Source organism: Talpa occidentalis, unplaced genomic scaffold (genome assembly GCF_014898055.3).
Source record: "Talpa occidentalis isolate TD23 unplaced genomic scaffold, MPIMG_talOcc4v2.1 talOcc4.11, whole genome shotgun sequence".
NCBI classification, from domain to species: Eukaryota; Metazoa; Chordata; class Mammalia; order Eulipotyphla; family Talpidae; genus Talpa; species Talpa occidentalis.
The window spans coordinates 30,959,354-30,977,447 of record NW_023601104.1 but is presented as its reverse complement, the minus strand read 5'-3'; the positions used below and the strand labels follow the sequence as shown (position 1 = coordinate 30,977,447).

The 18,094-nt window shown below is 34.5% G+C and overlaps 1 protein-coding gene across 4 annotated transcripts in view; it reads left to right on the top strand.

Annotated features, from left to right (window-relative positions):
- DENND4A (DENN domain containing 4A) overlaps positions 1-18,094 on the top strand; it is a 95,031-nt gene that overhangs the window by 27,575 nt on the left and 49,362 nt on the right. For all 4 annotated transcript variants that reach the window (XM_037502747.2, XM_037502746.2, XM_037502745.2 and 1 more), the window contains exons 4-10: positions 706-1,038; positions 2,564-2,813; positions 8,418-8,487; positions 10,350-10,519; positions 11,172-11,413; positions 15,128-15,194; positions 16,586-16,644. In XM_037502747.2, the coding sequence (XP_037358644.1) occupies positions 728-1,038; positions 2,564-2,813; positions 8,418-8,487; positions 10,350-10,519; positions 11,172-11,413; positions 15,128-15,194; positions 16,586-16,644 (1,169 nt within the window). In that variant the 5' untranslated portion in view covers positions 706-727. The remainder of the gene's footprint in view (positions 1-705; positions 1,039-2,563; positions 2,814-8,417; positions 8,488-10,349; positions 10,520-11,171; positions 11,414-15,127; positions 15,195-16,585; positions 16,645-18,094) is intronic.

The window sequence follows — 18,094 nt, the reverse complement described above, 5'->3', positions numbered from 1 at the left end:
GAGGCACATATTGGCAAATTTCTGTTATATATTAAACTTTTATCCTGTAACTGTTATATAACTAATGATAGTCATGTGGGATGTATTTTCCTTATTAAAGAAACAAATAAGGTTTAAGTAATACTAGATGACTGAGGGAGATTTTGCTATTAAAGTGTTTACTAATTCATGACAAATTCTGCTTTGTGTTTTTTTTTTCTTTGAATTTGTTGAAAGTTTGCAGTACTCTTATAATCTGCCCTATTTTTATTTTTTGAAGTTCTTCTTTTATACCTGCTGAGACCCATATAGGGTAAACTTTTCTTTGTGTTGTGTTCTGGATTTTATCTGGGGAAAACCTGGATGTAGGGTATACCATCTAGGACTGTTTTGCATTTGCTTCCTCACAGTATCACTAGCCCTGGGAGCACATTTTTTGTTAATGTCTCCTTTTGGAACTTCCTGGTCCAATGCAGATGGCAATTCCATGGCAGTCCTATTGTTATAAATTCTCAGAGGAGACTTCCTCCCCTGCATCTCCCCACTCCCCCCACCATCATGCAGGCCCACTTTTTTAAAAGGCATACATTTTTATCGTGAAAGTTATATATAATACTAGATATTTATTAGGGAAGTGTGTATTAGAGTTTTGTTCTTATTTGCTCACAAACTACTTATATTTATTTGGCTTTCTGTAGGCAAATACTGGTTTTACTTCTCTTTTAGATGTGACCTTCTGTAATGGAAGATGATTGAAGATAAGGGGCCTCGTGTTGCTGACTACTTTGTTGTAGCAGGATTGACTGATGTTTCAAAGCCTCTTGAAGAAGAAATTCACTTCAATGATGCCTGTCATAAAGTAGCTAAACCTAAAGAACCTATTACAGATGTTTCAGTTATTATTAAATCTCTTGGGGAGGAAGTGCCACGGGATTATATGTGTATTGATGTTACCCCAACTGGACTGTCAGCTGATCTCAATAATGGAAGTCTTGTGGGGCCACAGATTTACCTTTGCTATAGAAGAGGAAGAGATAAACCTCCACTTACAGATCTAGGGTAAGTATTTTTTTAAGGATTTTTTATTTTCGTTATTGATGCAAATATGCTATGTGTAGATTTTGAAGTTAATTGTTTCATTGTTCATTAATTGTGATATATGACAATTTTAGAAAATAGGCAAAATTATATCCAGCATCCTATTTTCTTGTGTTTCTTTTCTTTTTTTTTGAAGATTTATTTATTTATACAAGAACTGGGGTATAGGCCAGAGGCACTGGAGGGTGAGAGAATTCACCAGAGACAGAGCGGGTAGCAGAACAGGCAGACGACAGAAAACACTGCTGAGGGGAGCAGCGGGTAAGACAGGAGAGGTCTGCTGCGCCATGTGGGTTATCTCCCTGGCCAGCCGGGAATCGAACCCGCACTGCAGAGGCTTCACAGCACTGCACTCAAGCCACTGTGCCACGGGGGAGACCCTATTTTCTTGTGTTTCTCATGCCTCTTTAGTGTCCGTTTGTCTTATAGTTCCGAGCATTTTCATCTTATCTGTCTAATAACAATAGAGGAAAAAAATCTGAAAAACATTTTTATAGAAAAACACCAAATATTAATGTATTGTCCTGATCATAAAAGTTTTAATTATTTTTAAAATACAAGAAAAGGATGTCTTTTCAGCATCACTTATAATAATTATAGATGGATGCTTGAGTCTGTGTGCACCAAACAAATTTCTTGTGGTAAATTAGTGCTTTGCTTAGGGTACTGTCTTGAAGCTGGGGCTCTCTTTTTTATGTAACAACAGAATTCCTGATTTGTACTTTTATAGACAATTTTGTAGAAAATGCAGACATTTTATATAGTAAGCCTTTAAAAATTGTTCTTGACTAATGGCAAGGACTTAGCATACAAGTACAAATCAGGCATTCTGTGAGAGAGTAAAAATGTTATTTAAGCATGACGTTTTCTTTGTGTCCCCAAGTACTTTAAGTATAGTATTCAGAAGACTTAAGGAATGGATATTGACCTTCCCTTTATTAAAAGCCTGTAATTTTACCACAGTGAAGAAGGGAAAAAAGCCAGTGTCTTTCATCCAGACTTTTTATTAATGATAGAATTGAGTTTACTTTCTCTTTGAAAAGCTAAAACTCTCTCTTAGACCTGGAGAATTATTGGAAGTAAAAGTATGCAAGCAGGTTCTATACTTGTCAGGTAAGGAGCTTTTCATAAAATTTTAACTTTGGCCAGAAATACAAAATTGCCTTTTCTAAAGAAGATGCTTAGTTTTAGAGACCAAAAAAATAAATAATTCTATTAAATGGAGCATTTAAACAAGTGCCTCTGCACTTAATTATTGCCTTTTTGTGGTTTTATGTTAACAAACATAAAAATTAATACGAATTTTTCTTGCTTTACTTTAATTTTGGTAGGGAAACAATGCTTTAATTTTACATGACTGTGCAATTCAAACATGTAATACAAGTGGAATATTTTTACTACATTGAAAGATAAGCTCTTGATACCTGACATTATTTAAGGATGCTTTTGTATTTGTGTATTTATTAATTTTTAATTTATTTTTTAGGGTTATATATTTGTGGAAAGAAAGATTGAAGCAGGGCTGTGAAATTATTCAGAGTACTCCCTATGGACGCCCAGCAAATATTAGTGGCAATACCTCATCACAAAGAATTTATATCACTTACCGCAGAGCCTCTGAAAACATGACTCAGAATACATTGGCTGTCACAGACATATGCATTATTATACCCAGTAAAGGAGAAAGTCCCCCACATACATTCTGCAAAGTCGATAAGAATCTCAATAACAGTATGGTAAGTAACTCTTCTGCACTGATAAAATTAGCCACCAAAGAAGAGAGCATACTTTAAAATAAATCTTTATTTGGAAAACAGCATAGCCCAATTACTGAATTAAAAATACGATTTTAAATATGTTGGATTTTTTTTAAGAAAGTACTTTAATTGTGTTTTCAAATGGAGATTTTTTTCTTAAAATAAAAAAGATTTTTCTCTTTACTGCAAGAGTAATGCACAAACCAAGGTTAATTCCTCTACTTGTGCACTAAATCTTACCTAGTCTTACCTAGTGCCCTCTTACCTACTGGAGGACATCGGTCAGTAATTCTCTTTACTTTTTTGTGAGTCATCCAATTTCTCTCACTACTGGGTTATTTCTTTCTGCATGTTGCAATGTCTCCCATCTTTACACAATTTCTTGACCCATTGCCCCCCTCCATCTGTTACCGCATTTCATTGTTCTTCTTTACAGTAAAATGTCTCAAAAGCGTTGACTGTATTTTCTCCCCTTCCACACTTTGACACTTTTCAGTTAGACTTTTGTCCATCGTCCCTTCAAGATTGTTCTTGTGTTGAATTAGATGATTCGTTCTTCATTTTAACTTCTTAGGTTTTGATTGGCATAGATGATCACTTCTTCCTTCATGAAACAGTGGCAGGAAGAACAGATATATTCTCTTCCTTTGTACTCACCCTTCCTGTCTTCCTACCTCACCCTTTATACCCTTTCTGCTTTTCCCAATTCCTTCCCACCTCCCTAACCTCTGCACAATGGAGTGCCCCAAGAGTCAGTCCTTAGGCCATCTAGCTTTGTCATCTAAATGTAACTCCCTTGAGGATCTCATCATTTAACTACAGGATGATTTGAGTTTCTAGCCTGGACCTCTCTAATTCATCTTTTCTTGGATGTCAAATTTAACATATCCCAACTGAATTCCTGCTGTGTTTCTCCAAACCTCCTTATCCCCATAGTCTTCCTTATCTAATAAATGGAAATTCTACTTTCACTGAAATACCTTGGTGTAATCCTTGACCTTTCTCTTCTACTCATTCAATTCTTCTGCAAATCCTGTTGACTGTAATTTTAAAATATACCTGGAAGTATATTTCTTAACTTCTTAACTTCTATTGCCACAACCCTGGTCCAAACAGTAATCATCTCTTAATGGGATTATTACAATAGTCTCCTAATTTAGGAGTCAAGCAAACTTTTGTATAAAGGACTAAATAACAAGTTAGGTTTTGTGCAGCCACAGTCTCCATTGTGCAATTTTTCCCCCCAACAACCATTTGAAAAGTAAAAATCATTCTTTGCTCATGTGTCCAAAAGCAGGCCTTGGGTCAAATGTGGGCCATAGTTTGCCAGACCCTTGGTCTAACTGTTCACTGCTTCCTCTTCTTCCTACAACCTGTTCTTCACATAGCTGCAAATGGAATTCTTTTAGAAACAAAAATAAGATTGTTTCCTCTGCTTGATGGCTTCCCAAAGCCAAAGTCCTTCCACTAGCCTTAAGATATGCATGATCTGTAATTGTCTTTGGATTTGTTCTTCCGTGATTGTTTTCAGTTCTTAAAAAGAAGTGTACTCAGAAAACCAAGAGGGGGAGCAAATTGTAGGTCTGTGACAATTGTAGGTCTTTTTCCTACTTCCATCTTTTGTAACCCTTTATTGAGGGTGACAATTAACAATTTGACTTGTGTCCTTCCAGTCCTTTTTAGCTGCACATATGTGTAATATAAATAAAATAACTTCATTCTTTATTTTTTCAAAAATTGGAAATTTTTATGTATCTTATATAAACTTTTTTTTTTTAAATAAAGATTTATTTTTATTTACTTATGCATAGGAGAACTGGGGTATGGGCCAGAGGTGTGGAGGGTGAGAGGATTCATCAGAGACAGATTGGAGAGCAGAACAGGCAGATCTACTGAAATACACTGCTGAGGGAAGCAGCAGGAGAGACAGGAGAAGTCTGCTGCTCCTGCTAGCTCCCTGACCAGGGATAGACCTCATATCCCAGTGGCTGGCAATAGCTTGATAGTGCTGAGACTTTAACCTGTGCCACCAGGGAGGCCTGATATGAGCTTTTTTCACTATCAATCTTTATCAGTTACTGTAACTCTAGAGGGTTAATTCTTTTAATGATCATACAGTATGCCAGAAAATACACATGAATGCGAGTTATTTCTCATTTTTCCCTTTACTAATAATGCTGCTTTGATCAATTTTTTTCTTTTTTTTTGGTCTCTGGAAGAATAAGTAATTGTAACTACTTAATGGGTTTGCGGTATATTTTGAAAAGTGTTGACAAATCACTTTGAAAAGATGTGGTTTATGCTCCCATCAGCCATAATGTACAAGAATGCCCTTCCCCGGTTCCCACACCTCACCAACACTGGTTGGTTTTTAATTACTGACTATCTAATAAGCAAGACTTATTCTATTTTTAATTTGCATTTCTTTGATTATAGTGGCAGTTCTAATATAGAAGACATTGAATGGCTGGATATGACTGCATTAAAAGGATTACCACAATTCATTTAGTTCATCATCTATTTAGGACATTTAGGCACTAATTTTTTTTTTAATAATATATTTTATTTTTATATTCCCCCATACAATTGCAAACCCCCCATTCTGACCCCAATCCCTCCCCTCCCGCCCCCCACCCCCAAAAAGTGTCTCTGGTTCATAGTTTTTTGTTGATTTTGATTTTCACTTTCTTATAGTTATTCATTTTCCTGGCCCCTTATTTAAGTTTTCTAGATTCCTGCTATGAGTGAGACCATCCGGTATTTTTCTTTTTCTTTTTGGCTTATTTCGCTGAGCATGATCCCTTCCAGCGCCATCCATGTTGCTGCAAATTGCATGTGTTTATCTTTTTTGAATGCTGAGTAATATTCCATGGTGTATATGTACCACATCTTCTTGATCCAGTCATCTATTTTTGGGCATTTGGGCTGTTTCCAAAGCTTAGCTATTATAAACAGTGCTGCTATAAACATAGGGGTGCAGTTGCTCTTTGGAATTGATGTTTCTGTGTCCTTTGGGTAAATACCTAGGAGTGGAATTGCTGGATCATATGGAAGCTCTATGTTTAGTAGGTCCAGAAATCTCCACACAGCTCTCCATAGTGGTTGGACCAGTTTGCACTCCCACCAACAGTGCAGGAGAGTTCCTTTTTCTCCACAACCTCGCCAACATTTGATGTTGCTAGTTTTTTTAATATGTGCCATTCTCACTGGTGTAAGATGGTATCTCATGGTAGTTTTGATTTGCATTTCCCTGATTACAAGTGATGTTGAACATTTTTTCATATTAGGCACTAATTTTTTTTAATATTACAAGCAAAGCTTTCATGAACATAATTACAGTTAAATCTTCCATAAAATAAGTTATATTTATGATGCTGTTATGTGTACATATAACAGCACTAGGTATTTCTAGGTATTTCATATCCGTTGACTCAGTTAATCCTCTCAACCATCTTGAGTAGTATTTACCCAATTTTGCAAAAAAAGGAAAATTGAAAGTGAAAAGGTAGTTACTTGCCCAAGGTCACACCTTCAGTAAGCAGTTGAACCAGCATTCAAACCCAGACTATAGCACCCTGGAACCAAACTCTTAAACACTACTGCATTACTTAATATATCTTTATGATATGTCCTGGAATTTCTGAATCAAAGCATATATTTACTTTCAGGATTTTATCAAGAAAGGTATAACTATTTTATATTCCTACCAACAAAGTATGAAAGACATGTTTTCTGTAATTTTGACAATTGAATTTTTAATCACAAATTTTAAAATTTAATTTCATAATGAACCTAGAGCAGCTCCGGACATGGTCCTTTTATAACTACGTAAATTAACACTTGGCTGAATTCTAAAAGGTTTTATATATACCTTGTCATTTATTACTTTTTCATGAGAAGCTGCTTTATTTATCAAACCTCCCCTTTTCGGCCAGCAACATGAGAAACACTGAAGGTTTAGATAAAGCTAGAAGAGGGAGAACTGGAACATATTGATATGTGACTGAATACAGTGCAAGTTTAGGGACCCTGAATATGTTTTCAACCCCCTCTGTAAGACAGCAAAATAAATCTGTATTGTATAATGGTTCTGCATTGTATAACCTAATCAAAATCAGTAGACTTACTGCATTGAAACTAAAGCCAGAGATAATGGTTTCTATTATTGTTTACCCTGAAACATTAGTGTCAGTATTGTCAGAGGACATTTCTTCTCTTCTGAAGAGGATAAAGAGGAAATACAGTGTGAATTGAATGGGCTCCAGCTAAACCACTGGATTTGAATTCCAAATGCTTCTCTTGGACAAGTTCCATGACTCTTTCTTTGTTCCTCAATTTCCTTATTCATAAAATAGGGGTAAAATTAGTACTTTATTTTACAGGTTTGTTTGGATGATTTTTTTTTTTTTTTGGTGTACAATATGCAAAATAGTGATGTGCTATGGAGGGGGGAAATACAAGATAGGGGTAATAGGGAGAACTGGGCAAGGAAGAGGGAGGCTTGTTATTATAGTTAAGGTGGTGAAGAAAATGTTCTCTTATTAGAGTGATATTTGAGTTGAGACATGAAGGAGGTCAGGAAGTATGCAATGGATATATCTGTTCCCACCTTTCTGTCAGGTGGTGTCATTTCGTAAGTTTCGTCTCCATTTTAGACCTCTGGCTTTAGCTCCATTTGACTCTTCACTTGGATATCTAGTACATGTTTCAGAGTTACCATATCTAAAAGCGAACTCCTTTTCTTCACCCCCAAATCTGCTTTACCCACCATCTTCCCCATCTCAGTTGCAACTGGGAGTAGAAACTTGAGACTCCTTTTTGAGTAACTGTTATTTAAAACCATAGCATTGAATGTATGAGATCATTTAGAGAAAGTAAAGAAGAGATTGCATGTGATGATCAGGAACAGAGAAAGGATGCCACGAAGGAGACTGAGGAGTGACCAGAGATTAGGTGGCATCATGCAGAGAGTCTCATCCCCCAAAAGCCCAGAAAAGAAAATGTTTCAGGAAGGGAACCATGAATGCTATCAAAATCTACTGCGAGCTTGAATAAGATGAAGACTGAGAATCAACAATTAGACTTGACATCACTGAAGTTAGGGTATTCTTTTAAGGAACAGTGGAATTAAAACCTGATTTGGAATGGATTCAGGAGAGAATGGGAAGTAAGAAAATGAATATATGACAAATTATAACTCTTAGGTTTTGGTATAAAAAGCTGCCGAAAAACGTGGCAATATTGAAAGGGATTGTATAATCAAAAGAAAGGTGTACTCATGAATAGATATTTCTTAATAATTTTTGCCCAACATCTGGACTTAGAATAAAATCTAAATTGTTGTGACTTAGTTTTGTTTTAAAGGTCAAGTTTTCCTCATGTTATTGCTATTGCAAGGGGGGAAAAATGTTAAATTTTACTTTTGAAAGTAGATAATAATGCCAAAAAAATGCCAACTGAAAATAGCCAACAGGGAAAATCTGTTACTACATTTTAGATAATAGTATTGGAGAGACCAAAGAGACTCAATTTTTTTAAGTTGCTACTAAAAATTAAATTTTTCCCTTTTTCCTTTTACTTTAGTGGGGATCTGCAGTGTACTTATGTTATAAAAAATCTGTGGCAAAGACTAACACTATATCTTATAAAGCTGGTAAGTACACTTTTTCTTAAACTATTTGATATACAAATGCATTGCAAAGGCCAGAAAGCTTCAAGGAAAAAACCAAAAACCTGTCTTGATAGGTTAGTGTCAGAACTGGGACTGCAGCCCATGTCTTTTGATTCTGTTTTGTTTTCATCCATACAATTATTGGATGCTGAATGGAAGATTAATTTAAAAAAAGGCAGTTTTTTTTTTAAAACAATGTGTTTAATGAATAATAAGTGTCAGTTCTCTAAGTTTGTTAATCAGGAGGGAAAATGTTTTACTTTTAAATTAATGTTTCTTGAATATTAATATTAAACTTAATCAAATCTGTAGTTCATATATAATTATGTTTCATGGTAATATGAAATATTGTAAACTAATTTGTGGTTTTATAACACATAATTGAGATTTTTTTCAATTGCCAGGAAAATCAAAATATCAAACATACAATATTGATCGAGAGAGATTTAGCCTTTAAATGTATATATTTTTAAAATGAATATGCTAGATTCCTACCTTTTTCTTTTGTCTTTGATTTTCTAGAATCCACAATTCATCGTTATTTCTCTACTTAAAGGGTTTACTATTTTACCTCTTGACCTAAGAGACTGTACTGCAGATTCTCATGGGACCTATTGTTGGCTAGTATATAATTGGGAATTTTAAACTGCCTTCCCCTTAGTATATGTAGCTCAACCTCACTTTATAGATGAGAAAAACAGATGCCTATAGGGATGTGACTTGTGCATATTCACACAGGTGTTGATGGCAGAGCAAGTACCCTTATTCCCAGTTTATCATTTTGTCTTTGAAGTCATGTCTAGTAATGGTTTCCATTAACTTTAAGAGTTCAAGTTCAGGGAACCTATTTTTTTTCTAGTCCCACAAAACCAATACGAGGCTCTGCTCTGAGGCTGTGTACAACTGAAGATGACTGAATCACTTTCTAGACTAGTCTACTTAACATAAAATCATAGGCCACTTGAAACTTTATCTTCATATAATCTGGGATTATTCAGAAGCCCAGTTTGAGTTGATTCTATTCTGAAAACATTGTAAATATGTGCCTTCTATATTTTATGTATTTTTCATATGTTCATCCTTGAAGTTACATATATACGCCAATGGGATATCTGTTTTAAATATGTAAAATGGAAACCTCCCCACCCCAACCCGGGGGGAAGTTACTAAGAGCTAATGAAGTGGATTTATATAGCATCCCTATCGAAAAATTTTAAAACTAGTGTATTCATATCCTTTAAAGTAATGTAACCACAAACAATTTTTAGGGTATGTGTGTGTTTGTGTACATTTCTTATTTTTTAAAGATTTATTTATTTATTTATACAAGCACTGGGTACAGTCAGAAGCGCGGGAGGGTGAGAGAATTCACCAGAGTCAGAGTGGGGAGCAGAGCAGGCAGAAGGACCGAAGTACACTGCTGAGGGGAGCAGCGGGCAGCAGGAGAGGTCTGCGCGCCAAGTGGGACCCTCCTCCGGTGGCCAGGAATGGAACCGGCGTTGCAGAGGCTGCGGGCAGCTTCGCAACCCAGCGCTCAACCGCTGTGCCACCAGGGAAGCCCCTGTGTACATTGCTTTAGGATAATCTTTCCTTGTTTGCCTCAACTTACTAGTCTTTGTAGATGATGCTCAATAAATGTTAAACATAAACTTGTTATTATGAATAGTTACGATGTTAAAGGATTAAAATCTATATGAAACATTGAAACATTCAGTTAATTGATGAACATCGATAATATGTAGACCTTCCAAATGTGTTAAATAATAAAACAGGTTAGTCTCATTCAAATTACCAGCTTCTAAATTTGAGAGATGACAATTTAATATTTATTGTTGTTTTTATAGGTCTAATTTGTCGATATCCTCAAGAAGATTATGAGTCATTCTCACTCCCGGAATCTGTTCCCCTGTTTTGTTTACCAATGGGTGCAACTATTGAATGTTGGCCACCAAATAGCAAATACCCTCTTCCTGTGTTTTCTACTTTTGTGTTAACTGGAGCCTCAGCTGAGAAGGTGCTGTGTGTTTTTACAAATGATCTCTGTGAATTACTTGTATATTTTCTTAATTTCTTAAGTTTTATGTAATGAAGAAGCAGTAAAAAAACTGATTAAATTGAATTTAGTATATGTGCCTCTTCTACTTGCTTATAACAACACTATCTAGAGACATAGAAAAAGAGAATTTTCATTCTGTTCTATATAACTGAATGCTTTTAGTGAGTGAATCTGGTGACAGTTTTTTTCATCATGAAATGATGTCTTCATTACTTCATTTTCTGAATTATAGAAGCATTAAAACTAATACAAAAGGCATAAATATACAATACTGTTTAAAATCAGAGAGTATTAAAGTTCGAAGGAACCTTGGAAATCATCTCTAGTTTATATCCTCATTTTGTAAATTGGAAAATTGAAGTTCAGAGGAATTCAGTAAATTGCCTAAACTTAGAACTTATGTTTTCTTATCTACTATTCTGTCCCACTGTCTACTTTTCACCATATTCTTATAGAGAATATTGATAAAATTACATTCACTCATTATGTAAAACAAGTGCAATTTAAAGCACCTTTTCTACCCAATAACGAGACACGTCACAAATGATATGATTTGAATAAATGATATAAGGTGTATTTATTTTATATATATATATTCCTTATTTTCCAGGTCTATGGTGCTGCTATTCAGTTTTATGAACCATATTCTGAAGAGAATCTCACAGAAAAACAGAGACTTCTTTTGGGTCTAGCATCACCGACAGATGGGAAGTCTGATAGTTCCAAAACAATTCACACTAATAAATGCATCTGCCTTCTTTCTCACTGGCCTTTTTTTGATGCATTCAGGAAGTTTCTGACTTTTCTGTATCGTTATTCCATCTCTGGACCTCATGTTCTTCCAATTGAGAAGTAAGTTAGAAGTCTTCTTGGTTTAGAGTTTAGCAGGTCTGTCCATTATGTGATATATATATGTAGTGGTAACCAAATATATTTTATATGGAAACTAGATTTCTCAAGAGTTATTTGAACAGAAAAGGGTTTGGTTATTTCAGTCAGGTTATATTTCATTATGCTTTGACAGTTATGTTATTTATAATATTATTACTAACAAAATGAAATACACATTTCATTTTTGATGCACTAGTGAAGTTTAGATATTCTAATTGTTTTTTTTTTTAGTTTTGTAATTTTTATCTTATCTGTAATTTGGATTTAATATGAACCTTTAAAAATATTCCTACTGGCCTCCCCTCACAGAGCAGTTGAGCGCTGCGCTGTGAAGCTGTCCGCAGCCTCTGCAGCGTGGGTTCAATTCCTGGCTGGCCAGGGATATTCCCACATGGCATGGTAGACCTCTCCTGTCTCGCCTGCTGCTCCCCTCAGCAATGTCTTTGGTCCGTCTGCCTGTTCTGCTCCCCGCTCTCTCTGGTGAATTCTTTCACCCTCCCGCACCTCTGACCTGTAACCCACTTCTTGTATAAATAAAAATAAATCTTAAAAAAAAATTCCTGCTGTTTTTAGATATCATAAACTTAAAAAACAAGATATACACTTTATTTATTTTTTAAAGATTTATTTATTTATGCATACAAGAGCAGGGGTAAAGGCCAGAGGTGTGGGGAGTGAGAGGATTCATCAGAGACAGAGTTTGGGAACAGAACAGGAAGATTGACCGAAGTACACTGTTGAGGGGAGCAGCGGGGCAAGTCAGGAGAGATCTGCTACGGCATGTGGGTTGCTCCCTGGCTGGCTGGGAATTGAAGTGCTGCAGTAGCTGCAGTTAGCTTCATAGGTTGCGTCTTAATCCTTCCCCTTGTGCCATCAGGAAGGCCCTACACTTTATTTTTAAAAAATTTTCAGTGATTTACTTTAAGATCACTAAAATTGAATGCTTTGTGGTATGATCAGATGTAAATGAGCTCTTAATATCTCTAGTGTCTGTTTGGCTATTGTAATTTTATAACATCTATTACTTAAGCTCTTTTGTGTTCTTATGCAGAGTTCTCGACTCTGATGACAGTTGGGAAGTGATATAATTATAAGAACATTGGGTGCATGCTATTATTCTTTAATTTTTCCATGTGCTTTCCTGCTCTTATCTCAATATTCTAATCTAGCAGCTCCCAAATTTTTTAATCTCTGAATGAGCCCCTTTATACTCTTAGAAAATGAGGACCCCCAAGAGCTTTTCTATGTTATATGTGTGACTATTTACTATAATAGAAATTTTAAATGAGTGCTTTAAAAATATTTATTTATTTTTTTAATACAAGTATCTTTTGGGGGAGAGAGAACAAATAATCTTTCCCAAACAAAATTAGTCAGAAGAATGACATTGTTTTTACATTTTCACAAATCTCTCACAGCTGGCTAAAATGAACACAGCTAGATCTTCATATATATTCTTGCATTCAATCTGCTGCACAGTGTTTTGGTTGAAGTATATGAATAAAAACCTGGCCTCAAAAGATATTTTGGTGGGCCTCCCCCGGTGGCGCAGCGGTTGAGTGCTGGGTTGCGAAGCTGCCAGCAGCTTCTACAGTGCCGGTTCGATCCCCGGCTGCTCCCCGGCCACGGGAGGAGGGTCCCACATGGCGCACAGACCTCTCCTGCCGCCCGCTGCTCCCCTCAGCAGTGTGCTTCGGTCCTTCTTCCTGCTCTGCTCCCCGCTCTGGCTCTGGTGAATTCTCTCACCCTCCTGCGTTTCTGACTGTACCCAGTGCTTGTATAAATAAATAAATAAATCTTAAAAAAAAAAAAAAAAAGGTATTTTGGTGGAAAAGGGAGGACATTGAATAGTCTTTTCAGAAAAGGCTTTTATTTTTTGACACTGCTCCAAAACTTGACTAAGTAGTTTCTTATATAGAGTTTCACATTTGCAATGTGGAATCTGAAACTTTAGCAATGAACTTACTTCCTCTGTTACATTAAAATCTATTAGTCTGTGTCTTTGAGTGGAACTTTGACACATGTATGATTTTGTACCACTGGATACTCATCATTTTGCACAATAATAGTGGTTCATTAAGCTAATGTGAATATAACTTTCTCATCAATTAAAAAAATTACATTTTTCATCACTTATCAGAAAAAAACTTAAGTATTGATACTATCAAGTTCATGTTGAACTTGGTTTTATTTCTAATTTTCAGTTGAAAACTTGAATTTAATTATTGACAGTTACTACAAGATTTTTTGTTTGAAGCAATAGACATACTTCATTCACACCCAATATTGTTGTTCTTTCAAGGATAAATGGCACTCTGTGAAAATCAAAACAGTTAATTTAGTCACAACTCAGTCACACAAGTGCTTTTCTTCAGGAAAGCCATCTTCCTTATATATGCTCCGGAAATGCTTTATGCTTACTTCTCTTCATTACATAGATTAAAAGAAATTTAATCACACAGATTATTTAATAAAAGTTGTAATATTAACTGCTTCATCAAAGACATTCCTAAGTGAAACTGGCCTTTTATACTACAGGAGTATATATTGATAGTAGTTAAGAATACAATTACTACTACAGTTTGTCACCACTGCCTTGATATTAAGGTATCAGTAGTTTTATCTGCAACAGTTTTACACCATCAGTGCAAATACCAAAACAGTGGAAAAATGCAAATGGTGTCTTAGTATTATCATAAAAATAGTTTGACCTAGCAGGTTCTCCCTGAATGACTGCTAGGAGTTTTGTTCATGGATCACACTTTCTTTTCTGTGATTTTAAACTCCAGGATATTCATGCAGATTGTGTGTTCTCTGGTACTGTATCTTTTTCTTTAGAGTGTGAATACCTTAGTGGTATAAACTGGTAGCTATATGCTTTATACTTCCTATCACCACTAACAATGTCTTATACATAGCAAGCAGTCAAAACATATTTGTAAAATTAATAAGCTCCTCTTCCAGTATTCTCTATCCAGTTGAAATTATCTCAGTCTGAATCTACGATAATTTGGAAATAATGTTTATAAGAGAAGTAATGCAGAAACAAAATAGCTTATTCCTAAAAAAGATTTTTTTCACTGTTGTTGCCTTATTTCCACAGTGTTCAAAACAAAACCCATCAATCTGGGTTTTTATCCATTTTCTTCTGGGGAAAAAAACCATTATAATCAGTAATGGATTTTTAGCTTATTGTTTATAAAAAATATATTGTTTATATTTCAGAAACAGTTAAACTCATATTTCCAGAAAACTCATGTTTTTTTTCCAGAGCACTCCAGATGTTTGCTAAAGTATGAACAATTGACTAAAAAGTATATTATAAATGTAACAATTGGCTTCTTTAATAATGTCCATATCTCTGATACATTGTATATTATTTATTTAGAAAAGTAAATGTCAAAATGGGACATTGATAACACAGACATTGTTCATTGAGTATGAGCAACTGTTACTATGAAAAGTAATTGGATTTAGGTAGAAGCAACTTTAATGGTAAGCATGATTCTTGGTGATAGCTTGTCCATTTGTTCTCTATGCCAGGAATTTTGAAATTATTGGTAAGCAGTACTTTTGACTGAACTTGGACCTAAGGTGACATGTTGACCATTGTAGCATATGGTATTCACTTTGGAATCAATTGGGTTTTTGTTTTGTTTTGTTTTTGTTTTTAAGGCATATTTCTCATTTTATGCATAAAGTTCCTTTTCCATCTCCTCAGAGACCACGGATTTTAGTTCAGGTAAGGTTTTGTTGATATAAGTACCTTTTGTTATGTTTGTTCACCCTGTCAAAGTATATAATGTAAGAATAGTAACTTTAAAAGGGGGAAAAAGTCAAACAAGTTCAAAGATGCTGTTTAATGTTGGAGTTTGAGACCTTATTATTTTATTAGCTGCCTCCTAGACAGGCATCTAATGTTTGTCCTTAAAGGATTGAAATATTAAAAAAGTAAACAGCAACAACCATTTGAACATACACAAAAATGGACTACTTTCCCAAAATGTGTTCCACATATTTGAAAGTTTGTGCCTTTGGCAGTTATTCCCTGAGTTAAATGTATTCGAATAGATAGAAGAAAAAGTTGTGTGTTTCATGTTATAGGAAGGAATGCTTATATCTCTGTGACTGGGGGAAGTTTAAAATGAGCATAAATTATTTCTCCTTCTTCCGAGTTGACCATATCTTTTCCTCCTTTGTTTACATTTCTTTCTGTTTGTACTGTTGATATGTAAGTTGTCTATTTAATCATTTATGCAATGATTATGTAAAGAAAATACTTTCATTTATCATTGGTCTATGTGCCTTTCATTTATCATATCTATACTTTCATTTATCATTGGTCTATGGTCTACAGCCTGTAATGGAGTGTTAATCAAAATTAGAAATCATTTTGGCAAATAGATATTTACAAATTTGTGGAAATCTGCATAACTTTGAAAATGTAGATTAAAACAATAGCATTATGTCACATATAAAATGTCTAGAAAAATCTCATTTTGGTAAGCTTTGTAAATTAGTATACATATCCACATATTATCCCTGTTTTACTTTTTGGTTTTTAGTGCCAGAATATGTATAGCACATCAATTTGATACCATAAAAGATTTGTTGTATAGCAGAAGTCAACAGATTCTGCTGAGGACCAAACAATAAATAATTTAATCTTAAAAGGCAATTCTTTCTCTGTTGAAATTACTTAGCTCTGCTGTCATAATCCAAAAGCAGCTATGGATAATATATAAATGAATGAACATGGTTATGTTCCAGTAAAACTTCATTTATGAAAACACTTGGCCTGTGGATTTGCTTTAGAGGTCATAGGTTTGCTAATCCTAGTTTTATGGTATTAAATGATATACAGTCTTCTGATACAAATTTGTTAAAATGGCATCAGAAAAATGTTGAGGAACAGAAGAAAAGAGAGGATTCAGAGTAAGGCCAGTTAGGAGGTAGAGGAGATCAGTGATAGGGATGTAGTTTTCAGGATCTTAAGTAATAGGAGCAGTTCTTATACTGACGAATGGTATATTGAAACTTCATAGGCATCATTAGGTTATATGTTTTTACCAGAATGTGAAACTCAAAGTTCATCTTTATATTTTTAATACTTTATTTTTAATGTTCTTCCAGCTATCACCACACGATAATCTGATTCTCAGTCAACCCGTTTCTTCACCTCTTCCACTAAGGCAAGTAAAACTTCATTTCTATTTATATTTCTCTGAATCTAGTGTAACATTCTTATATTTTCTCTTACCTCGGTAAATTTCAAATATTGATAGAAGTACTTCTCACTTAACTGTTTCTTACCTAAATTCCTTCATTTAATATGTAAGTTAAGATTTTTCAAAAAAAAAGAAAAAGCTGACAGCAGTGTTTGGTATTTTGTGTATCCACTTGTTATCATCAAGTACTTGTTATTATATAAGTAGGTATATAAGTATGTAGATTATGAAACAATTATTTTTTGCTTTAAATATCCTCGGAAAAACATTCAAATGTAATTTTTTTTAATTTAACCCCCACATAAAAAGATACCTAGGTATTAAATCATGGATAGAACAATGTATCTCATCACCTTAAAAGTTCCAAGATACTATGAAATATGTTTTCTCTAAAGTATTTCTTGAAATTTAATTAGATATAATCTTTCCAGCAGAGAAGTAGTTATAATATAATTAAGTTATTTTCTTGCACATACACACTGGCTGACATCTCTGACTCTAATTTTGTGAGAATTGCAGATTATTTCATCATTAGTTTTAGGCCTAGGATGATTGGTGTTTTGCTAGTCTTTGAACTGAAAATAAACTAGAAATAGACTGAGACTGTGTAAAAACAGTTAAATTACCCAAGAGACCTTTTTCTGGGAGGGTGGAGAGAGAATGACTTTATTGCTATATGTTTCACACATCACACAATTCACCCAATTAAATTGTACAGTTTAATAATTCACCTAATTCTAAAGATATCACTATGGTCAATTTTACAACATTTTCATCACACTAAAAAGGAGTCTTGTACCCTTTAACAGTTATCTTCTTTTATTCTTCTCTTCCCCACACACATAAACACACACATGTACATACAGCTTCCCAGCCCTAGGCAACCACTAATCTATTTTCTGACTCTACAGACTTGCCTATTCTGGACTTTTTTGTAACTGGAATCATAATATGTGACCTTTTGTATTTGTCTTCTTTGAACAAATTCCAGGGTTCATCTGTATTGTAGCATGCACCAGTAATTCATTCCTTTTTATTTCCAACAAATGTTCCAGCATTTGGATGTATAGCACATTTTATTTAGCCATTCATCAGCTTATGGACATTTGGATTGTTTCTACTTTTTGGCTGCTATAAATAATGCTGTTATGAATATGCACAAGTTGTTTTTGCACATTTTTTCATTTTTCTAAGACTTTTGGTATTAGTTTCGCTTTACCTCAAATATGTATGTATAATTATGTTAGTATAATTATTGTTATATTAAAATACAATATATGATATAATAATTCAGTGAATCTACTTATTCAGCATTACAGAAACAAAAATACTGATTGGCCTGCTGAATTATTTACTTAGTTAAACCAGTGTTTTGTTGCCATTATAGAATGGCTTAGTTATTAATATCCTTTGT